This window comes from Chaetura pelagica, unplaced genomic scaffold (genome assembly GCF_000747805.2).
Source record: "Chaetura pelagica isolate M959 unplaced genomic scaffold, ChaPel_1.0 scaffold716, whole genome shotgun sequence".
NCBI classification, from domain to species: domain Eukaryota; kingdom Metazoa; phylum Chordata; class Aves; order Apodiformes; family Apodidae; genus Chaetura; species Chaetura pelagica.
Window position 1 is genome coordinate 35,936 of NW_009953515.1, and position 25,581 is coordinate 61,516.

General features: G+C 39.2%; 1 protein-coding gene across 1 annotated transcript in view; it reads right to left on the reverse strand.

Moving 5' to 3' along the window:
- The window catches only part of DGKQ (diacylglycerol kinase, theta 110kDa), a 66,180-nt gene that overhangs the window by 25,881 nt on the left and 14,718 nt on the right, over positions 1–25,581 (reverse strand). Inside the window, exons 3-11 of the mRNA XM_009999472.1 lie at positions 23,098–23,197; positions 18,337–18,422; positions 17,510–17,635; positions 16,547–16,700; positions 12,806–12,874; positions 4,692–4,792; positions 2,774–2,997; positions 1,475–1,565; positions 61–115 (exon numbers count right to left, since the gene is read on the reverse strand). Of these exons, the coding sequence (XP_009997774.1) occupies positions 61–115; positions 1,475–1,565; positions 2,774–2,997; positions 4,692–4,792; positions 12,806–12,874; positions 16,547–16,700; positions 17,510–17,635; positions 18,337–18,422; positions 23,098–23,197 (1,006 nt within the window). The remainder of the gene's footprint in view (positions 1–60; positions 116–1,474; positions 1,566–2,773; positions 2,998–4,691; positions 4,793–12,805; positions 12,875–16,546; positions 16,701–17,509; positions 17,636–18,336; positions 18,423–23,097; positions 23,198–25,581) is intronic.

The window sequence follows — 25,581 nt, forward strand, 5'->3', positions numbered from 1 at the left end:
GGGGGGGGGAAGTAGAAGACTAGTTACAGATGTGTGTTTGGCCAATGCTCCTTCACTTACCTTGCTTACTGCCCATAAGCACTTCCACCAATCTGAAATTCTGGAGGCTCTCCATCTGTCAAAAGATGCAACATGTAAATGTAGGTCCTGAATGAAATACGAATTTGACAGACGTTTACATTAAAGTTATGTTTCACTCTGCACACACAGAGTGTGGAAAATTAAACATTTTAAAATCAATCACAATGTTCTTCCCCTAATCCACTCCTCTTGAGCCAGAAAAAATAATCATTTTACACACTCAGTCTCCCACACGTGGTATCAGGTTCCTGTACCTTTAACTACATTGGCATCTTCACAGTCCATGGCAAAGGGGCACCTGTCAAGCACTACTTTATCCCTTTGGGTGACCAACAGCTAAACTAGAATATTTCCAGACAGTTCTTCCAGAGAAAGACTGCAGGGCTGGGAATGATGGCCTAGGACTCAGGTGCGGCCAAGCAGGCTGACCAGTCTCCATCGCTGGGGACACTCCAGTGGCACTGATGGAATGAAACCTCCTTCACATATGCCACAGTCTCTTTCTCAAACTATGCTGCCAGGGACTTTCTAAGCCTATTGCAGCCATAGGAGAAAAGTTAGTAGAGCTCAGCATTGAACTATTTACTAAGATTATTCCAACCCTCAGGACTGAGGAAGCTTCTTGATTTTTGGCCTTGATACTCAAGAGGACAAATGATCTCACTCCACAAGCCACAAACAGGGGTATTAAAAACCTCAACTGTTTACATTTGCTTTGCCTCAAATGTGATGAGAGCAGCTTGAAGAAGATCTTCAGCACAGGCAAATAACTTCTTCATTGATAGGGTGGTTGGTCACTGGAACAGACTTCCCAGGAAAGAGGTCCAGGGTTCAAGAAGCATGTGGATGATCCTTGCAGCCCTATAGTTTAGTTCTAGGTAGTCCTCCAAGGAGCAGGGAGTTGGATCATGATCATTTGATGATCATTTTGTGTCCCTTCCAACTTGAGATATTCTATGACTCTACGATTTCCTTGGCAGTGCAGAGCAAAGAAGGTGACAAGCGTCACTGTGCTGGCAGTGACTGTCAGTTTCCCAAAAAGGTAAGATTAGCAGTGTGGTTACATACAATTGTATTTTAAATATCTCAAGACATAAAAAACCAGAAAAAAAGATTCTGCTTGACAAGAATCATTGTGTTCATACAAGTAAATCTGCTTGACCTAGAAAGGTACTGATGGCAACCTGCAGTACAGAGCAACCAGATCTACTACCATCAAGAGTATAGAAAAGTTTTAAGCATCTCAACAACCACAAGAGGTAATTTACCAACATTAACAACATTCACATTAACCACAAATTGCCTGTTAACAATTTTTCTAAAGAGAAAAACATACAAAGCCCATTTCAGGGTCACTCAGGTAGTATACAGACACTTATGATTTTTCCTTTACCTGCCTTCCAAGTAATGGAAGCACTTCCTTAATCACAGTCTGCGTAGTGCTATCCTTATTTACTCGTAGGGAAACATATGCCATTCCCACCCTAAAGAGAAAAGAAGTATTTATCTTCAGGACAAAAATTTGACTTATCCTGTGTGTACCTTTTTTAGATAAGTAACAAATTTTCAATGGCAGAAATTTGTATTAGTTGAAGAACAGCATTCACTGAGGCTCACAGCAGATGCAGTAGCAGCCCCACAGACAGGCAAGACTTTAATCTCAAGGAACTGGTCATTACAATTGGAGTACTGCAATTTAACTTCTTCCTATACACAGAATTAGCAGCAAGTCTTTAAGAGAATTTGGCAATGTAGTTGTATTAGTAAAATGAAGAAATGTTTAAATTTTATCCACTGCTCTACATAAATACATACGTCACCAGCCAGTCTTGTTTCCACTGCTAAATATGCTTTAAATGTATATTGATTCAGTGGTAAATGGAACACATTTTTTTTCTTTATTTTTTGCTCCTCACATAAGTTAAACTGAACACTTCCTACTTAGTATTTCTTCCAAAAAAATCAAGCTTTCAAGTGACATCTGCACGTCATCATTTGCTTACAGAGGCAGTTAATGAAAAATTGCATCTTTTTGGCCAAATACATGACAATAGAACTGAATAAGCTGTACAGTGTGTTCTGTGCATGTAAAGAAACCCACAAGCACATTTCCAGGCACAGAAATGCATAATATGTATATTACTCATTCAGAAAGAGAAGCAGAAGGATCCTGAAATACAGAAGAAACTATATCCTCTGTTACACTTGTGTAACTTCAATCTTATGAAGAAAGGCTGAGAGAGCTGGAATTCTTTAGCCTGTAGAAGGCTGAAGGAAGACCTTATTAATGCCTGTAAGTATCTACAGGGTGGGTGCAAGGACGATGGAGCCAGACTTTTCTCAGCAGTTCCCAGTGACAGGGGGAGGGGCAATGGGCACAAGCTGGAACATGGGAAGCGCCATTTAAATATGAGGAAAAACTTCTTACTGGTGAGGGTGACAGAGCCCTGGAACAGGTTGCCCAGGGAGGTAGTGGAGTCTCCTTCTCTAGAGATTAAAGACCTGCCTGGATGCAGCCCTGTGTAATGTGTTCTAGGGTACCCTGCTTTAGCAGGGGAGTTGGACTGGATGATCTCTAGAGGTCCCTTCCAACTCTTGACGATTCCAGGATTCTGAAACAGAACAGGCTGGACTACAGAGGACACACATAGTCAAGCAGTATATTCTTGTGATAAATGAGCAAAACACTCACTTCAGCCAGGCAGGATAAATTTTGATCACCTCCTCGTCCTTTGGTTTGGCCCTGATGATCCAAGCCTCAGGGACAGATTCTCGGAACACTGAGCCCAAGTTGCTGTTCTCTGCAGCGTCATTCCTGTTGATAACATCATCAGACAGCAGTGCCTGCTGTGTAAAGGTCTGAAGCTCATATTCTTGCTGGTCATCATTTATGTAGTATGCCCTCAAAGCAGCCTCCTACAATATAGCAAGATAAATTAACATTTTCTTGAAAAGACAGTTAACATCTGCACAGCCACAGACTTTTACAAATACCTTACTTATGGAACCAGCCTTTAACACATGTATTGAGTGCAGAACAGTGGATAAACATGGCAAAAACCAAAACAAGGGCTAAGTTCTGAAAACAATTTTTAGTGGAAAATATAAAAATATCAATGGATTTGAACAGAGCCTACAGTATTTTTGTCACAGAATGGTTTGGGTCAGCAGGGACCTTAAAGATCATCTAGATCCAATCCCCTGCAAGGGCAGGGACACCACCCAGTAGATGAGGTTGCTCAGAGCCCCATTCAACTTGGCTGGGAACACTTCCAGGGAAGGGGAAGCCACAATTTCCCTGGGCAACCTATTCCAGGGTCTCACCATCTACTCATTGAAGTCCATAGATGAATTGTAAAAAAAAATAATTAAAAAATCACCCATAAAGGTACACTCATGAAGTGCAAAATTTACTCCACAAGGAAAATGGTAAATTACAGTTGCTTTTGGCCAACTTTGCATATTTAACCTTCTTGCCCTGAGGCCACGCTGACAATCAGTGAGCTTCTCAGCCCCAAGATGCCCTGAACCCACATACCAGTGAAGAGGAAAGGTGAGGGCTGTACTTAGAAGACACAGTCACAGGAATTTTACATCCATTACTGGCCCATGCCTGCAGCACCTCTGCTAACATAGACACTGCACTGAATACAGCCTAGTAAGTCACTTACATGAACTGGTATTTCAATCTACAGTGGTATTATAAGCATCATCCTGATGAAATGTGCTTGAAAGGCAAGTGTTTTCAGCACCATCCACAATTTTCCTTGAAGAACTTTAACATGCAGAATGCTACAAACCATTTTCAAAATTCCTATTGATTTTGAGCACAATATCAATATAATAATAATAATAACAACAATAATTAATAACAACAACAACAATAATAATGAGAAACTGTAGGTTTAAATTATCAAAATTCTGATATAATAAAAGTCTCCAGACTTCTGTGCCAAGTCCTTTAGGATTCTAGTCCTAACCATTCTCAGTGCTACTGTACACCACTCCATACTCCCTCTAGGCTTCATTTCTGCACAGTATGGGGTCTCTACCCAGCCCAGTAAATTAAGATCTGTACAGAACATTTGATTTAGTACTGACTCACATATCCAGTCCAGATGAAGCACTGAAAAAGACAGGGAATGGCCACTATGTGATTAGTATTTCACAGCCAAAGACTGGATGCAAATACGGCACGCTTCAGTTTACAGAGCTAATTAGCTGAAGTGCAATAGTGATGGCTGTCCTGAATAAATGTCAAACCACTATATACTATCAAAGAGGAGCAGATCAAAGGAGGTGATTATCCAGTATTGCTCACATCAGTAAAATCAGACTTCAGTGTCACACAGGGAAGGAGAAAGACTGCTTAACATGTAATATGCTGTGGTCCCCATTATGCTATAGATATGTAGGCCACCACTTCTTCAGATGCTCTAAAGCAAGTGCACTACATACAGAAGTCAAATTACATTGTAATATTACAGCCTGTTTACAGACTTCATTGTTGTTGAGTTACATTTGTCAAACTGTTAGCCTTTGACTACCGTAATATACAATCATATGCCCCTTTATCACACTGGAATATTGACCTTCACCAGGTATCTTACCACAACTTCTTCATTTTTTGCAATCCTTGGAACTGAAATCAGTCGAAATTGATTGCGTTTCACTGCATCATTCCCATCAAATATCTTTAATGTTTGTTTACCTGAATGAAAACAATTATCGTATTTCAATAACACACCCCTCAAATCATAACACTATCTGAGTTGGAAGAATATAATGGAACTATTAAAAACCCGCTTTTAACTCACTGGAGTTTTTTTGTTGTTAACTTTGAGGCTGAACCCTTTCATTTTTGTTTCGTTACTGTTCATTTAAAACAGTCATGGAGGAAAGCTATGAGAGTATTTCAACAAATCATTGTTTTATCCTGGCTTATGATTTAAGCAGTATACTTATATATTAAAAGTTATGTTATCACTGCCTCAACCTCACCATTCAACAATGCATTTATTATTGACCAGTTCAAGAACATGAAAACCAAGACAGAGTGCCATCACCGTCAGACCTACTCCCAAAGCATTGTCAGTTCTGAGAGCATCCTTGCAAATAAAGTCCTTAAAGTACCTGGTTAGCTGTTCAGGCAATAGGAGAAAATTCAGGAACAACAGGAAAATCAGAGGAAAGCAGGTACATCAAATTAAGAACTAAAACCCTTTGCTATGCTTCATTTCACCAAAGCTTTATGAAATCCATGTGCAAATCATGGAGCACAGTTTATTGCACAGACATCTCTGAAAGGTGGATTTCAGGATCACATTTCACAAAGATGAGTTAAGACTCAATCTGTCCTGCCCACTGTATGACAAAGTTTCTCTCTTGTTTTAGTGACTAATTTAAGAGCAATAGCAAACTGTAACCAAATTTTGACAGGATAGGCAGCTTTTGAGAGGTTTTAAAAAACAATACCAGACCAATATCTGTGTTCTTACTGCCTATGGAAAGGAGCCACGTTAATCAACCCAGACCAAAAAGAAGATTCCTGATCACACTGTTATGAAAAGACTTGACGAGATGTTTAGTTTTCCAGGTTCTTTTATGTCCTCTCCAGAGAGCCCACGCTTCAGAGCACACATGACTACTCTTCATGGACAGAATCAAATCACAGACATAAAAAACCTCATTCATTCAATCCCACTCTCCTTTATTGATGAAGATAATATACAGCATTGGTCCCAGTAATGACCTTCAAGAGACAAACACTACTTTTTACTGGTTTCCATTTGGACATTGATGTGAAAGCACAAAGGGTTTAAGCAAGCAGCAAAAGAACTAAAATCCTAAATGAAAGTAAAATTTAAGAATTGAAAATCACTGCCTTTCTAAATGGTATCTACAACAAGATAGACCTTTGGGCCCCTGGTTTTGCAGGTCTACTTCAGGCTCCTCTGAAGAAGAACGACCTTTGGAAGCACAGCTCTAATTTTTTTCTTTCCTATATGACTATTCCTCAAGTATCATTGGAGAGCAGTTGGCTGAAACCTTTTACAACATCTGAAAATGATGATACAGTTTCCACATGCAATGGACACTTTACAGCAATGGGAATGAATTATTCTATTGGAGAAGTGAGCTTGGGAAAGTAGTATTGCCAAGTGGATTTGGCTTTTCTGTTTTCCAGTTATCAACTTGTCCATTGTCAAATATATATATATATATATTTTTGGTCACAATATAAGTAACATTTAAATACCATCAACTGTAATTCCTAAAGTATCCTTGAAATGCTGTTTCCATCATATTGAGACTACACCATATGTCAGAAAGAGATCCACTCATTTAATCCCTGCTGGATTAACATCAGAAAATGTGAAATTCTTTCAGAAACAGATTTCTGTCAGTGATCTTTATGGCTACTTTAGCATAGTCAAATTTTAATCAAAAGACATGCCTAGATGTCCTGGGTGACCTTTTTTAGGGTTAACACAATTTGATAAAACACAGCATATGCTAGTTGCTGACAGAACTGACAATGTTCTGAGTATGAACCATCAAAACATGAACAAAATCTCTACTGTTTTCTCTAGCAACCCAAAGGGCAGACAACCATCTGAGAATAAAAACATTAATACAAGTTTTAGTTCTTGTTTTCATTCAAACTGTCTTCATACTCTGCTCTTGTTAGAACTAGCTGGCCTGAAAGAATCCCTAGCAATTGTAACTGGAGATTTTTTTACGAGCACTCCAATTGTTAAGACCAGCCAAATGCTGCCAAGAATGGGCTTGGTTCTTAAGAGAAACTGAGGACAAGGATGAGTTCAGATCCACAGATGATTAGTAATGTCCTCAGCTCTAGTATGTTCCTCAGCTAAATAGACAGTATGCTCAGTTCTGCTTTCCTTAAGGTAATATGATTATTTGTTGTACAAAACAAGCTCAACTTATCAGTGAAAAATAATGTTTAACTTTGTCACTCTCCTCCCCACAGTATTTTTACTGCAACTTGAGAAAAGATTACTTTCTTGCACATAAGCTTCTAGGGACACATTAACAAAAAAACCAACACAACAGCCACCTGTTTGACCGCAAGTAGTCATCCAGAAAAACAGTTCCCAACTAATTCAAGTGTCCGTCCACATGACAGTCAAGGCATGTCTTATGCCAGTCTGATTTGTCTAATTAACTTTGGAAAGAAGTTCAACTATAATCACTTCTGAAGTTAAAGCTCTGTCTCACTCTTGTTCCAATTTTTAAATACTAGAAAATAATGCAATTACAGAAATGAATTCTACACACCACTACTTAGTATTAAAAAAATCTTGCTAGTATGCAGCAGATTCACACGACAAATTTTTCCATTTTAAAGGAGTTACTGCCTGTTTTATAATATTGACACCTCATTGCCAAAAACCTTCTGTCTTTTTCTGTTGAAGCAGTCAACATAGTATCCGGACTTCCTCCTGAAAAACACATTACTTTTTTAATTACCATGCGATGCTGAGTTAAAAAGTACCCTGTTCTTGATGCTTATGCTTTTCAAGCAGAAAACAATTAAAGAAAGGACAATTCCAGGCATAATTCACCAAACTAGAGAATTTTGTTTTGGAGTCTAAGACACCAAGTTTTCCTGGGAAAAGGATAAAGAACATTTGATAAGTCCAAAGTTCATGTCCTTTGACTTCCAAATCCCCAGAGGCAGAACATAGCTTCTGAAAAGATTTATGTGCAGCCTGGGGCAGAGGCAGGAAAATGATGTAGTCCAGAATGCTTCTGCCACTGAAGAAATCTAGAGGCCTATCTCAAACACATCGGTGGAACTTACTCTTAACAGACTAAATTCTAGCAATATGACTTAACAAGAACCATTCTTCCCAACAAAATTTGTGCCATCTATACTTCTCTAGTCACTGTTAGAGACAGTGACACAACAGTGAGGACTAGAACATTTTGGTTTATTCCAGTATTACCACTCATAACCTAAAAGGCAGCATTAAAGCAGGTAAGCATTATGTTTGGTTTTTTAAATTGGTCTGGAAGAGAACCTTTCAGAATCCCAGATTTCTTCTTTCTCTGCTGTTCTTCTTCCAGGAGAGCCGTGTGCCAATGTGTCACTTCTCTGATTTTTTTTTCAGGAGCAGCTCAAATCTCCCTAGCTCCAAAACAGTTTTGAAGCACAAAGTTGTGTTAATACCCATTCTTCCATGCTGGCAGCCAACTCTTCACCCTTCTTCTCCAGGATGGTTTCGAGAACTTCTCCAAGCATGTGCCATACATATCATGATTTGATCTGATTTCACCTGCTTCTCCCTCTAGCTTTAGGGCTCCAAATCAATTTAAACTACGTTTCAGGGGAATATGTGACATGGTGTGGGAAATGATCCATCTTCTCTGCCCCCACGTAAGACTAAACAAAATGCCTTTGAAGCCAGCAAAACAAGAGTGGCCCCATGATCAGAGCCACATCTGCCCGCTCACTGCTGCTGCTGCTGGGGGGGTCACCCCTGTTACTGGTAATCCGGCCCCCTACGGACCTGCTGCGAAGCCCAGGCAGCTGGAAAAGAAGCCACATCCCAGGAGCCACACACAACGGGAGGGTAAACGCGTGCGCACACACACACAGACACACACTCACTCACTTTCTAACTTTCCTGCCAGGCTCAACTCCTACCCTTTTACTCCATTGCTTCCACACCTCTCCCTTGGAGTGTACATTTAATAAGACCACAGTATTTAAAAATTATTTTCCTGATATATACCTAGTCTATCTCTCCTGAACCTCGGTTCCTTGGTCCCTCAGTTTATGTTAACCTTTAATAAACCAGTTAATTCGTAAACTAAACATTGGTCTCAGTAGCAATTTGTGGCCATGCTGGGGGTGTATCTAACTACCACTCTAAGATACAGTCCCGCAGCGGCCGTTCCCCTGTGAGAGGCAGCGCCACGTGTGACCCTCGGTCTGATCTAACAACCCCTCCAAGCTGGGGGAGGAAGTCCTGGAAGCACCTGACAGCCGGTAGCCCCCCTGGCATCGGCCCGTGACACATGGCTTCTTGTCTGTCAGCTGTTTTAGTAGTGTACAATGACTCTTTTTATGAAGGCTGAACATTTACATAAGTATCTTCAAGGGAAAAATCCCTCAAATCCACACATGCAGTGTCTGCTTCTTCCTGAAAAAAAGTTTGTTCCAGCTCACAGAATTACAGTGAAGTTCTCCTGCATTCCATCAGCAAGTTTGGGACAAGACATAAGCAAGCACTAAGCTATTAACTTGGGCCTACCTAACAATGGAACATGTTACCTCCCTTATTCGGCAGGTGAACTGCTACCTAGGCAGAGACTCCCAGGTCAGGGCCATGACCTTCACATTCCGCATGTCCCTGTCTGACAAATGGGTTGCCCACACATAGACAGAAAGCCTGCTGAGCCCTCAAAACACCTCCTGAAATGTGCATGAACACATTTCCAGTGGGCTACTATGGAGAAACTGTATCCAGGTGCCCAGACTAGCAGGATGTTAAAGCAAAGAGAACTCAATCTCCAAAACTACTCAAAAAGCATGGATCTCTATGTCATTCTGAGGTATCCATAGATAAATTTTTAATCTGATACACATTGTCATAAGGACGCCTAAAGCAGGGAATAAAGTAACACTAGATAATAACATTTGCAAATATCTCTCCATAGCCTTCTGGCAAGGATGTTACAGAACTACAGAAATTTTTTTTTTCAATCTCCTTGAAGAGATTAAGAAAAAACCCTCTTCATATTCTCAGGAAGTAGATAAGAAGCAATGTTTGCCTTCCCCAAAACAGACATACAGAGCAGCCAATGTTTTGACTAATAACCTAAGCCATTGAGAGGGGAAGGGATTCAGGGAAGAGAAGAGGAACTAGCAGACTGAAAGTGAAGGAAGCTGAAGGAGCAGCAAAACTGGGGAGTGAATGTCATGCATAGGGAAGGAGGGAAAACAGGAGAGAGAAACTGGGGAAGAGGACAAAAGACAGCTTGGCGAGAAGTGAGAACAGTAAGCAGTATCAAGTGTCAGAAAAGACAGATGAAGAGGTTTGAGGGGAGGAAAGGAAGATGTGCGCAATGGGGAAAGTGAAGCAAAAGAAAAGTATCCTGTGATTTTCCAGAACACTAATTTTTCTTTTCTCAGTAGTTACAGGTAATTCAGCCAAGAAAAGGAAATAGACAATTTCATTCAGCACTTAAGCCTCTAGTACGTTCAACACAGTTAAGCATCACCTTTTTCAAAATACCTTCAAATGCAGGTGTAGCAGACTGTCTTGGGGGAAGAAACATTTTCAGCATGACACCAGGTATGGCAATTCGACTTGTAAACAAGTATCTCTTAAAGTACCACTGAACAAAAGCCTTTGTGAGGAAATAAGTTGAGCACATGGAGGAGCAACTACCATCAACTTCTCTTTGTGATGGATAAGCTTTTAAAGAAAAAAGTTGCCTAGGCCTTATTATATATTAGTTAAGTATCTTCAACTTTTATTGATTTCTGGCAACCAAGCAGGGCAGAATCTAATGTCTTTTCATGTTGCCAGAACCCTACGGATTGACACACAAGGAAGAGCTCTTAAATTCTTAGTAACTCTTCTTATTTATTTATTTATTTCAGGAATTACTGAGATAGCTCTCTTGGGATTAATTTTTTGCATATATACAACAAACCAACTTCCCCCTACTAAGTCTTCATATTACCACAAAATAATAGGAATAATTTTCAGAAATTTGCCTTTGACTTTTCAAGCTTGACAGACTGCACCTTAGCTGAGACAAATGATTTCTGTCACCAGGAAAACAAGAATAATCTGTGCTTATTGCAACCTAGTTCAACATTGCATTTCAGAAAGGACAGGTAACACGCACCCTGTGGAGGCCCCCCTAAGGAACACTTTTAATCTCTATCTCCACCTATCTGAGGTCTGTCAGTACAGAGCATTTTTATCAGTTATATAATCCCAGAACGACCAATAATTATTTTAGTACGAAAAAGAACTTCAGGGCTCAACTCCTTCCCCAGGCAATACTACTAACTATGCTAATGACAGCATCCACATGATGTTTATCCTACTATTTCTGTAACATTCAGCTCTCTTCAAGTTAATTGTTCACTGTGCAGACTAGTCCCTGGAAGCTGGCTTATGTTCTCAGGCACAAGGATTTATAGTACTTTTCCAAACCTGCTCTGTAAATCTGTTAAATCTATCATTTCAGAAAGTGTAGGGTTGTTTTTACAGTAATTTAATGCTTTTGGCTTCAGTGTCTTGGTAGGCTTAGGCCAAGTTTCATAGTTGACTTTACATATTTAAGCTCCCAAAATTAGGATTTAAATCTTGTAACTTCACACCTGCCCCACAAAGCCTGCTACAACAGCAACGAAACAAAAGGGAATGCAGACCACTAATTAAAATTTTCTTCCAGCATTAATCTATAGACCTTTCTATGGGCTTCTTTTCTACGGAAAAGCATGTCTTTACAAGTCAACATTAATCCATTTGCTCTGACTTGTTATCACTGGCTTTAAAAATATGCATGTGCAAAATGTGGAGAACTGGAATTAAGAAAAAACTAAAATATTCTGGAACATAATTCAGTTGAGACACTCCTGAGGGACAGCATGGTAACATCCCAAAAGACGTGGCAGATGTACTGAGTCAACACATAGAAGATAATGAGCAGCTCATTCCTGACACATTATACAATCCATATTATCTAGAGACAGTGGAAGAGGTCCAGCACACCACAACTGTGCTTCTGTCATGTTTAGTTTGACAGGTTATGACTCCACACACACAGAGAGGCACGTAGGTGGCTTTGTCACAGCAGTCATCAGAGAAGCCATGTAATGTCCTGACACAAAGGTAACATTCTCATGGGCTGGGGGTGGCACCACCAGGTGAGCCCACAGGAGAAGCTCTGTGGTCACCTCATCAACCAAGGAGGTTGGTGTGTGGTGCTCTGAGTGCGGTGCTTTGGGTGATGCATGGGAAGAACCTTCTGGAATTGCATAAGAGTTCCTATGGGATGTTTATGGGAGGAAACACAAGCAGAGGAAGAGAGGGGTCAAGCTGGTTTGTGGAAGAACAAGTACAGGAAAATAGAAAGGAAAGGAGATAAAAAGAACTTGGTGACATCTAAAGAGGTTGCTGGTTGGTGTGCCTGCCCAGCCATGCCCTGCACTTGATCAGCAGTGTTTCCTCATCAAATGCTATTTCTAACTCTCTTAGTGAGTGTGCTTTCCACTCTTCTGCATGCATGCATATGGGTTCCTGAGTGCAGGAAGTGAAGCACGACCACAGGATGCTGTCACACATGTATCCATGAAGTCACAGATGCTGTGAGAGCACCAGCAAACATCAGGCTGGACTCACTTGCATGCCTGGAAGCCATGTGTGTGTGCACCATTGTGAATAAGGCCCCAGTTAAAACTGTGTATTCTCTTCTCAATTACCAAGTTGATAGAAAATCATCAAGGCAATTAACAGATTGTCACTTATGCCAATTTATCAGTGGAAAATGATGATGAGACATTTGTAAGACCTTGGATAAAAGTGTTGGACAAAAATTTTGGACCTCGAATTGATACCTAGAATTAGAAAAATAGCTATTTAATATTTTTTCATAAGGCAAAGGAAGCTAAGATTATATTAATAAAGGCTGGAATGGGTGACTAATCACCACTTACTAAAATTCTGCTTACTTGAATCTGTTGAAATTTGGACATCTTTTGCTAATCCTTGTGTTGACCCATCAACATCATCATCTTCATCTGTGAAAACAGAAACATTTTAAGAAAGGATAATTGTTAATTTGAACTTGGGAAAAAAAAAAAAAAGTGTTTGTCATTTAAGGATAGTCTCCATCACAAAAGCTAACACAATGTCAGAAAAGCACACTTTCTTCTTCTGCCTATTTTAATAATAATCCATACTATAAAAACAGCATTAAAAAACCCAAACGTGTATTGTCATGTAACTACAGCCAAGGCATAGCTTAAGTCCTTCTACTATTAACTTCAATATTGCAACTACTGCATTTCATTCCTTTCTCAAGCTGCTGTCTTTGCCTATGTTATATATGGTATCCATAAAGTTTTTAATCAGCAAAACAGTCCAGGAACTGCAGTCACAATCAGAAGCATGGGTATTGTATAAATAATTTCCGTAACTTAAAAATAGATTTGCTGACATGCAAAGAGAAAGAAATTACTGCACTCTGGAAGAGGACTTCAAAAGAATCTTGTCACTTTCACTAAAAGCTATGAGCTAATATGTCAGATAATAACACAGCCTGTAAAATCACACATAAAAGACTTAGAAAATATTAAAATAAAAGCTATTATCAATTACAGTTGCCTCTGTGAAGACAGCAGCATGACTACATTCTCATTCCTGACACTCAGTTCCATACAGGAAGGCTGGTGCAAATCCAAATTGATGAATTTTTCTTCTCTAAGAGTGGTTGGAGTATATAGCACAAGCCAACTCAGTGTGCTGATCATATAACATATTCATACTCTCATCCATTGAAACTCCCAGTCTCCACTGGGATGCAGACAAAGCTCCCAAAAGATAGAAGTCAGGTAACATTTTTATAAAAAATATGCCTTGCAGTTGAGGGAGAAAGCAGGAAACCAAAATACAAAATGAAAGAGAGAAAAGTAATCAGTGAAGACAATCTTCAGAGAAAAAGAGGTACTAGGGAAGTCAGGATCTAATGCAGCAAAACTTTCCAAGAAGCAGAATCACAGCATGTCAAGAAGGGTACTCCTTCTTAGCAGGAGTCCAAAACTGAAGATCTTGCAACTTCCTGAATATTTGGGTAGCACTTTAGCATACTACAAGAATAAAACAATGATAATGTTTGGGTTGGGCATTTTAAAACATAAAGAAAGGGTTGAAATACTTTTCCTGTTATAACTCACTGACACTGCAAGTTTCAAACTGGAAAGAAATTCAGACAATATGGTCTTGAAACACCCTGAAATAAACCAAAGCTGAATGCCTACTTGAATTTCACTCCAGACTACATCAAAGTAAGAAAATAAAAAGTAAATACAACAATAAGAAGTGAAAGAACTCCTAACTGCTCTGAACCCTCCCCTTTTTAAAGTTTTGATAGAAATAAGCTGTTATCTTTCTTTTATTACTGTTTCTTCTTCAGTATGGACAGTAGGGAAATCTACACAAACCACATCTTGAAATTATTTCAATTAACTTATTTTGAAAAGTGCTAGGACAGCTGTCAGTAGGAAGAAGGGGAAGTAACTGCTCTACCATTGCTTCCCCTGGTTAGCCAAGAGTTTTGAAAAGCCACTTCCAGCACAGAGATGTTCATTGAATGTTGGCCATGAAACTTTGCATTTAGTCAGTGAAAAAAGCTGATGTGGACAAATGCTCCACAGTAGGCCAACAATGATGTGCCCATTCTCTGTCTCAGGTAAGTCACCTGGCAATTCCCAACCATCAGCTTGGGAAGCACCGTGCCTGCAGCAGTTCACTCATCCAGGCAACAGCCAACGAACCTCTGGTGCTACAGACAGGTCTTTTCACAGCCTTCTGAGTGATGCCCTCCACCAGCTGTGCCAACAGAGGAGCACCTTCTGTGCAATGCCGCGGCATGAGAACTTCTGAACGAGCGTGCTGCATGACACGTCCCACAGAAGTGAGGACAGAAGTGCTGATTATCAAATCAAAGCTCCATCAAAGCTGAAATGCTCCCTGCTCACCGGAAACAACCCCAATATCCTCAGAATCTTTTAGGAGATTTGCTATCCAGAGCTTACATCACCCCTGGGACAGGTGGAAGCAACTCCCAGGGCAGCTGTACCAAGCTGCTCCATGGTCAGAGATTCCAACACTTCCTATGCACTATAAAAATGCATTTCAGCTCTCCAAATGTGGTGATTTTTTTGTTGTTTGTTGGTTTGGTTTGGTTTTCTCTTTGTTTGTTTTTCATAATATTAAACCACTGGAAACAGTTCAAATTAAGTTACTGTTTTACTTCCCCATATGTCTGTTCCTGATCACCAGCTAATGACTGATCTGCACTGTATTCTCTCAATTCAAAGTACATGACATACATTTTAATTAAAGGAATGCAAAAACATTACTACTTAAAAAAAACCTGAGTATGTGCAACACAACTCATACACTTAGCTGTAGCTCAAGTCCTGAAATGGAAAACTACCTCTTCCATCATGTAAAATGTATTAAAAGAACACACCACTACTTAAAAGACAAACTTACCATCAGAAAAGTCAAACCTGAAAAGGCTATTTGAATGGTTTGAGATTAACTTCTGGTAATAATAATACAACTTGATCTTCACTTAAGCCTTTGGGACATCTCTAGAATACCTAACAATAGATCTGAATCAAGGTTCATAACTAGTTTTCCCACAAAACCAAGCTCATCCAGGTTGTTTATTTCTGGTATTTCTTATGCTTGGAAGCATTAAAAACTCCATGACTTTCAAGTATGCACTGTACTTTGCTTTTCATCACCAGTAGGCAAATTAATTAAGAAAAATAACTCACTGAAAAAAACAAGCCAACCAACAAAAGGAACAGAACACCTCCTCCTACACACTTTTATAGGTCACTTCAGTGTACCCAGGTTACATAGACCTGGGGCTGTTTGTGCAGCAGCAGGATTCCTGCTATAGCTTCTGCATATGAGAATGCACAGCTCCTGCTTGTGACCACCTGTCTTTGCCCAAACCAAACCTGCCTGTTCCATGCAGAAAGTTCAAGAGCAACATGTTGAATTGATAAAAATGTAGCTGCAAATATTTAAGTTCCCCAAACTATATTTTGTCTACCTTTTATTTGATTTCCTACTGCATTTAAGCACCAAAAGAAAGGCTTTACAATTATAGTAAGATTATAAATTAAAAAATAATTCAGCACCTTAAAAACATCCTCTTGTTCCTAAAGAGCTGTTAAACAAGCATGCACTCTAGATGGCAGCAGAACATTACCCTGCTAAATAGACAGCTTCCTCTCAGCACAGAAATCTTAAAAGTGCAGAAGCTTAATCAAAGAGGCAAATAAAAATATCTGTATACATGATATGCTAAATGGAAACCAACATGTATATCAGCAAGTATATTGTAGCAATGATAACAGTAATCTGCTAAGCAATTTTTTTTACTTTAGGTTTTCACTTTCTGCATGCTTACTATTTAAATAACAGTTTTCAATTGTCCTGTACTGGTAAACAGATATTTCAGTGTTTCACACACAGTCTGCATCTTAAAATCTCTGTCCTGTTCCAGAAATGTCAAGAAGTTCTAGTTCTGCCACAAAAGCCAGTGAAAATTAAAAAAACCAAAAATTACAAAACCCAAAAATTACAAAAAATCCCCGCTTTAGTGCATTACAACACTAGCGTGAACATGTTCATCGATTATGTGCATTCACCTTTGCAATTTTTTTTACCTGGTTCTGTTTGCAAATTTTCTGATATTCGGAAACAGTGCAGTTTGCTGAAGTTCCGAGAAAATAACTGCACACAGCTTGGAGGAAGAATCATATTCCTTAATCTTCCAAAAGTACATTCTGGTGTGACAATTATGTAGCAAGCAGCATGAGCCTATAAATAGAAGCATCAATCAAGAACTTAGCAAGACACAAAGAAAGCAAATGTGTTTATTATAAAACATGCACTAGAATTAGAAAACCTGGGCTAGGACATATCTAGACCTTTCGTAAAACACTTTCATTAAATAAGTGACCCATTCTTCACCCTAGATGTTAATTTGTTCCATTCAGTCTTCATCATATTTCAATGAGGTAGCTTAAAGTGGATGGACCAATCGTTATCCTAAACAGCAGGCTGTGTATCAGTATGTGAAAAGCTGTGGCACAGGAATTAAACACGCATCACATGAACGGAAAAACACAGAAACCAATACTGACAGCTTAAAAAAAACCAAACCACACAGGTTAGGAACTGTTCTACACTGAAAGAGAAATAAGCATATTAGAATTCTAAGTCTTTCACCTTGCAGAATTTCTGTGATTTGAAATACATTCCAGTTTCACACAGGAAAAGTAACTGCAAGCTTCTAAGCAGAAATCAATAAAGATTAGTCCCTGTTAAATTTTAATTCAATTGGATTTGCATAAAGCTTAATTGTGATGTTGAGAATTTCTCATTTTAATGATTAATCAGAGGGGATTAAAAAAAATCAGATTTTCTATCTAACTCACGAATATACATACTTTTATATAATTAAGTATATAACTGAAGTCTATTTCTAAATGCATATGAAGTACAATTAAAAAGTGTACAAATAAGGTATATTCATATGAGGTGTTTAAATAAGCATCTGCATATGTATATATATACACATACACATATACATGGTTCCCACAGATACATACAACACCACAACCTACCAGGATGCCACACCATTCACATCTCATGCCAGAGAGCACCTCCGAAGAGCCACAGGTTTTTTTGCAAATTTCACAACGAGCACTTGAAGACAGGTTTCCCTCCCTCCAGTGATGGTGGTAAGTATCCTAGGGGAACACATCACAACTTAAAGGGTTACACAAGCAGATACAGAAGCACCTTCAACCTAACTGTAAAATCAGGAATTCAAACAGCTCTGAGGAAACAGCAACACAGACTAGGACATTAAGTATTTTCTCCCTAAAAACATGAATGCCAACACTTGTACCTTTCACTGAGTAAGTTTATCAAGCTATCAAAAAACTTAGCACATAGTGCTCTGTCTTCACAGTCCACCAAAACCAATGTTCTCTAAAAAAAAAAAGTCCTGAAAGGTCAGTATTATGCACATATTTTACAGTGAAAAGCTTGGAAGTTTTGCCTTAGGCAGACCTCAGGAAGCCTGAGGAACATGACAATGTTTGCCAGGGATGCATTGCAGCCAACAGCTCAATGTAGAGAAAAAAAAAAGAGTTCCATGCCACCTTCTGCAACGAAAATATCTTTTTAAATTTTTTTCTTTTTAATTTGGATGCTGTCTACAATGCACAGCCTTTCCAGTGCGGCTTCAGCAGGTGTCAAAATCGATGTTCATCTTGCTATCTGTGATACACTCTGAAGCCACACATTTCCTCTGCCTGCCAACAAACAGAAGTGCTTTGAGAACTGGCAGCATACAAAAGAAAAGCCCGCTACTCCTCCTTTTCCTCTAGCCCACGCTTTCACACAGGAGATTCACACATTCTGCTGCAGGGGCACCTGCACGTACCTGGTCCTGGTGCCCGTCCTGGTGGCACTGCCGGCAGTCGCTGCATGCGAACGGGAGGCAGTCTGCATGCACGTGCAGCTCACAAACTGAAAACATGAAAACAAGAAAACCTCTTTCGGCTGCAAACCCCAAGTTTTTTGCATCTCCTCCTTTCCTCCCCTTCACCCCTTCAATACTCCTCCACTACCTCTTCACCCCATACTTTTTTTTTCCCTGTAGAAAACCACTTTCTTTCCTTCATGTTCTTTTCCATCCAGCAAACATTGGTAATAAAAGAAGCTTATCAGCACCACCCTGTGCGTTGCTCCATTTCCCTTGCACTAAACTGCTGTAGCGTGCATAACGAAAGGCTGAGCTAATTTTTGCTCATAAGCGGTTGCCATTATTTCCTCCGATACTGCAAGTTGAGTTTGTAACAACTGATTGGCTTATTACAGCTTTGTCCCAGAGTTTATAGGAACTGTTGCCTACTGCCACATAACCTGAAGGCTTTTGATTTAAGCACATCCAAAACAAACTCACCAGAATACACTGGTATGTTAATCTCAGAGAAGATCTGTCCAAGCTGTTTGCATACAGTAAATCACAACTTCATTGTCACAAAAAGGAAAGTAATCCTTTTTTAAGCACACTCTCTTTAGTAAGCTTGACATTGTCTTCCAAAATACATGTCAGGAACTGTAGGTGGAAGAAGTATTAGTGAAGTCCGTAACGTTTTAGGCAGGTTTGCTTTGGGATAAGGTACCTTCATTATTTAAAAGCTGACTTGAAGAATCAGATGTGAAAGAAAAGAGGATCTACCAAAAAACCCCAGATAAAACGCTATGCTGTAAAGAATCAGTCAGTAAAAAAATAAAGCTAAAAGACCTCCATATCTAGCTTTATTACTGCAAGAGTTAGGAGAGTACTATATGGACCTCACAGACAGAGATAAGATGAAAAAGATCCTCCTTTGGCTGCTTTTTGAATGCTTGTGGGTGCAATGTGGACCCACATTGGAGCAAGTTTAGACATGGGCCACAAAGATGATCAGAGGGCTGGAGCACCCCTCCTATGAAAACAGGCTGAGAGAGCTGGGGCTGTTCTGCCTGCAGGACAGAAGGCTCCAGGAAGACACTATTGCAGCCTTCCAGTACCTGAAGGGGGCCTACAAGAAAGCTGGGAGGGACTTTTTACAAAGGCTTGTAGCAACAGGAGAAGGGGTAATAGTTTTAAACTGGAGTGTGGTAGATTTAGGTTAGACATTAGGAACAAATTCTTCACTGTGAGGGTGGTGAGACACTGGCAGAGGTTGCCCAGGGAAGCTGTGGATGCCATGTCCCTGGAAGTGTTGAAGACAAGGTTGGATGAGGCTTGGAGCAACATGGTCTAGTGGGAGGAGGTGTCCCTGCCCATACAGGGGCTTGGAACTAGATGATCTTGAAGGTCCCTTCCGACTCAAATCATTCTGTGATTCTATGAATCTGTGAAGTATTCCGGGAAGATATCCAACTTTTGTCATTGAGTAAGTGAAACGGGCAAGTGTAAAATTCTTCAAATATATTTTCTTCCATTCTGCTCAAGCAGGTTATTGTTTCAAACAAATCACAAAAATCTGAAGTTTGTAACCTGAAGATTTGAAAGTGGCAACTGGACATTAGACACAGTATCTGAAAATACCCTGAAAACAGTATTAAATTACAGAGAAAACAATACCTTATTTCCAAATCACTCTCCAGGCTCTAGACAAGGACATCAGCAACAACACTGTCTTGCTCTAACCCTAGAGATGACCATGACCAACCACCATCCCAAAGCCAAGCCTCTTTTAATAGCACTCACTGAGTCAACCGCAGCCATGCATTTAGAGCTCCTCGTAACGTGAGCCTTCACTGAGCTAAAGAACTGTTACTGTCCTCCCTCTACTCACTGTTCTCCATAGATACAACAGGAATATTTTACAGTTTTGCCAAGTCAGGCAAGCTAGATGCTCTGAGTCATACTCTCACTAATAGGAAAAGTTTCTGTAGACCAAGTTGTGTCTTCGAGGAATTAACACAAGTACTCGGTTTTTTAATGGTTAATTCATAGGCACACACTGCCTTTTACTATACTCGATAAGAACACTGGGGTGAGTTAAATAAAGGGAGAAAGCCTACCTGCTGCTTCTAACACCAACCACAACCCAGAATTAAGGAGAAAATGTGTTCATGTGAAGGGCGGAAGTGTCTCAGGACCTACACCCTTAAGATTGCTATCACGCTGACAGGAAAGATGTAGTTTTAGTATGTAAAGATCAAGTAAAATCAGAGGTCCTACAAAAAGAATTTCCATCTTCATCAGCCCTTCCATCATCTATACAGTTTTAACTCAGAACAATGATTTTCTCTTCAAGCTGGTCTTGAAAGTGCTGTGAATTCCTTCATAATTGCCAAAAAAACAATTTCAGTTACATAAATTTGGAAGAATCACCTCTGAAGTGTGAACTGCCCTCCTTTTCAGTAAATTAGCTGCTCCTGGTTGATGCTTAAACTTTTGTAAATGATCTAACACTAAAAAAAAATGTTTGGTTTGCTCCCTTACCTCTTTTCTTCCCAGCTCTTCTTGGAAAAAAAAAGGGAGAGCAACTCTCACCACAAGTGCAGGTTCAAGAGTTAACAGTGAACTCTACAACAAAAATAGCTCCCCAAAGCAATTAATAATTGTCACATTCTTTGCTGATGAAGTTTATGTACTTACCTCACCTTACCTTACCCCTAACCAAGGCTTACATGCATTGTCATTTCTGAGAACGGATGCCCGACCATGCACACACAGCACTTAGTGCTTGTCTGAAAATTTTTTATTTCCTTTCAAGAAAATTTATTTTATTGTAAGATAAGATGAGTCCAATACAAGTTACATAAGTGGTTTTAAAAGTACATCTAGTGATGTCAATAATCTGCTTACAAAACTTAACTTCATCTTTACCCTTTTTTTATATCTTAATTATGGTAAAGATTCCAGGAAAAGTTCTTTAGATTTCAATATCAGAAGAGAACATCATGATCAAGAGTAGATGTACACTAATTAAGTTGAGTCATTAGAAGAAAGCAAAAAAAGGAAGCAAGTTCAACATCTCAATCTGGATTTAAAAGCTCTATAGCTTAAAAAAGCTCATTTCTGAAACAAATCCTAAAATCCTTTTTAAGAATCTTGTCCACTTTCTGAGCCTCAACTGTCCTTTTTAAGCTACACTTTGGAAAAAAATAATGAAGAATAAAGTTGTAGGTTTACTGGTATTCAGAAGATGGGAGAGCAAACAACTCACACCACACAAAAGAAGAAAACTATTTAATCAACGCAAGGAACACAACCTTCAGAACCTTCACTGAACCAGAAAAGTGACGAGGCATTTCTAATACCTAAATACAACATGTGATTTCACATTTCTTATTCAACACACAAATGGAAGTGCCTGGAAAAGAAAATATCCCCTTGTAATAGATAAAATGCTGATACAGTAGAATAAGGGAAGTAAGAATATGAAAACAGAATTTAGAAAGCTCTAACTATAGTAGATCACCAAACTAAAGCTGTTTTCAAGACTTAAAGATGACACAGCTAGTGAAAGTTTTTATCTCATACCACACAAATCCTGTGGCTAAGACAGATCATCAGAAAAGACTCTGTGGTATCTGTGGCTCTTTGACAATCCCACCAAATCATCCATCTCACATGGTATCTATATTAAGTGAGAGATTCCCACTAGTCAGAAAGACATTGTTTAGATTTGTTATGCAACTCACCAGACAAAAGCAGAAATGAAAACACTGTAAACTTCTAAGTATAAATATCCCAATCAAAGAGAAATGTTTCCCCTATACGTAGGCAACCATATTAAATAAGATATTACCTTCAGTGTAACAGAAAGTTTGAAAGCATCTCAAATCCATACAGAACTGGTTCTTATCTCAGTAGATTATATCTTTTGTTTAATAAGTTCATTGGTAATATTAATTTAAAATACTAAATTCTATTCAACCTCACAACATCAACTGAACAGCAACCACCAGATATTCAAGACAGGGGAGACAAAAGAGAATTAAGGAGTTCTTCCAATCAAAATCAGTTGTCATACCAACATGTATTTCACATAAAAATTCTGGTGTTTGGGTGATTTTGTTTAGTTGTTGTTTTTTTCAGAGAATCCATGTCAGAACATTCAGAGCAGTACTATTTTGACAAATAATATTTTCAAATATCTTTCCATTGAAGGCACCTGATCCCTACTACAAGTAACAGATACCTGAGACCAGTGACACAGAAAAATCATACTACATTATTTTGTATAAAGTGGGAAGTTTTAGAAACATGAATACTTGATGATTCCCTATACCAAAATCTTCCACTGGAAACAGAAATATATTACTTCAACAGAAGTCTATCTTTTGCAACAATAGCTTCTCATTCCGTGCATATCTCAGGCATGAATTCACTGCACACTATCAACACCACAGGCTTTCCCAAAGTAAATTGCAGGAAAGATGAGACAGTACACACATGCTTGAGAGTTTGTTATTTATTGAAGGTTACTGTTTTATTATTCCTTAACCTGAAGCACACATTTCCACAATCAGTGAGGGGATGATAAATAATTAAAAAATCGCTCAAACACAGTAAGCACATGTGTGTGCGAGTGTATGTGTGTACACATATACACCCTTAAGGTATGCAATGCAAGCAAAGTGTATGCTACTGGATACCACACAAAAGGCTATATGAGTAGGGTTTTTAAGTTACCTTCACATCGAAAGGCAGGTGACTCTAGTGACTTTCTGCACACAGTGCAAAACTTCCTTTTGTAATGTCCTGGAGGCCCAAAACAGTGTGCAACTGGAATCTGACAATGAAAAACATGAGATATCATCAGCCACAACTTTCAAAGTGTCAGTTACAATTCACAGAAACTGCTTTACCCTGCAGGACAGAACAGTATATACAACAAACTTTACTAAGCCTGAGGACAACACACAAGCAAAGAATACTTTAAAAAGAAATAAGAAAAATATATTCCAAATATTTTCAGTCACTCTTTTTAATAAATTTTGGTTTTGCATTCTTGGCTTTTAATATGTAATGTATATAATTTTAATTGTTGGTCAGCTTCTTGATGGGTCACAGTGTCATGAACCCAAACGTTTCCTCTGAGTTCAGTGTTGTGTGACCTAAGTGGAATCACAGTTCCTCTCCTAAGTGTTCTTCATTGAATGAAGGGGAATTGAAGAGTAATAAGGAAACATAAAATGGTTTAGGTTGGAAGGAACCTTAAAGATCATCTAGTTCCAACTTATCTGCCATGGACAGGGACACAGTTGCACATGTACACAAAATACCCTCAAGACACACTCAAGACAACTTTTAAAAGCTCAGTGCTGCCACAGTCCAGTGCTTTCCACACGCCTTTACCTCCACTCCAAACACAGCCCAACTGGCTGATCAGGACAAAAGCACTGGTGTCCTCCTACTCCCTCAAAGCTTCAAGACCTGGATGGTACAGAGATCCATGTCTAGAGGTTCCTACTGATGGGAGGTGGAAGATGACACATTTCAACATCCCCCTGCCAAGAGCTGTACCAAAAGTGTAAGCAAAGGTATCCTAAAAAGATAGGAGGTTTCTCATGTTTAGTGATTAATAATGAAGACTAGAAGCAACAGGATGAAAAAGAGGAACAGAAGATGAAAAATTAAGAATAAGAAACATACTTGAGCTTTTTACTTGTTCTAGAGACCACCCGTCCTTCAATAAGCACACATTTAATAAACTGACATTCACATTAGAAGGAAGAAGCATAATTGCATCTTTAAAATCCTATGCAAGTAATCTGGATTCTAGATGTTTGCCACAACTTAGGTATTTAGTATTACGCATCACACATGCCCTTCCTAATATGACCACCAGATCACATTTATCTTCTGGTTCTTACATCACAAAAAAAAAATATTTCTAGTAATGTGCAATGAAATAAGTGAGATGAAGTTCTGCCAGACCTAAACCAACATAAACTTCACATTACTGAAAGTATAAGGAAGGAAAATCACTAACTCTCAAGCCTGAGAGTTCCCCCAGTCCTCCTCAGAAATAATCTTTCGGATGCAAAGGAGGATTAAGAGAGGTATGAAACATGCCAGCGTTATCAGATGTGAACAAGATCAGGCCCAGCAGTTGACTGGTCAAGAAGAGTCACCAGCTTATTGCTTCAGCAGAAAGTTGTTGTCTGGAGGAATCCAGATCCCAGGCTCCCTACAATGCTGGACTGCCTGCCAGCCAGCCTACCAAAAGGATTTCATATTAATAACTCTAACATTATAAATTACAAAATATCCTTCCCTCCAAAAGCTTCACATTTTTACTTTATGTACAAGTTTGTACGTAACAAACATATGTACAGACAAACCATAATTTGGGGTCTGCCTCCTATTCTCATCAACCCAAACAGAATTTGCATTCTCTGCAGCCCTCCACCTCCACAAAAGTTTATGGTTGGCTTGCATTACTTTAAAAAAAAAATAATAATATACATATATATAAAAAAAAATCAAAAATCAGAAGACTCCAGTCATATAATGCCTCTTCATAAAAAATGTATTTTTGTCTTTAGGGAAAAAAAATACTGGAGAGCCTAGGGAATTTGAATCAAACTATCTCAGATTAAGTTCAAGGCTTGTAATCCCTGACAACTTTTCTTGCAATTTCATGCTACTTCTTCAGGTGAAAGTTAAAAAACCAGGCCTCCCTTTACATTAACATACCAGTTACCTGACTCAGCTATTCTGAAGATAAAGTGCCAGAGTTGTTTTTTTTTTGCTTTAGCTGCTCCAAAAATCAAAGAAAATTCCAATCCCATCTGGGAGGGAGAAGGCCATTTGCCCAAAATTTACCCTACACAATGAGTTCAGGAGTAGAAAGAGAAGATAATACTGGCTTTGTGAGCATAACACCAAACAGACACAGCAATTGCAAGGAATACTGAAAAGCCCTGGTGGGCTTTTTTCAAGAAACCTTTTCTGCACAACCCAACCCGTCTTCAGGTTTCAAGCATCACCTTTAAGTCCCCTGCCTGCTCTACTCCTGACACAGCTGCTGGCACAGTCCACAAGGCAGCAGTTTTCCCATTGAGACTAGATGCAGAGGAGACTTTCTGTAGCAGCGAATGGCCTGCTTTGGATACCCAGCAAGAGCATCCCATCTCCTCAGCAACCCATGTTGGAAACACAGAGACCTTC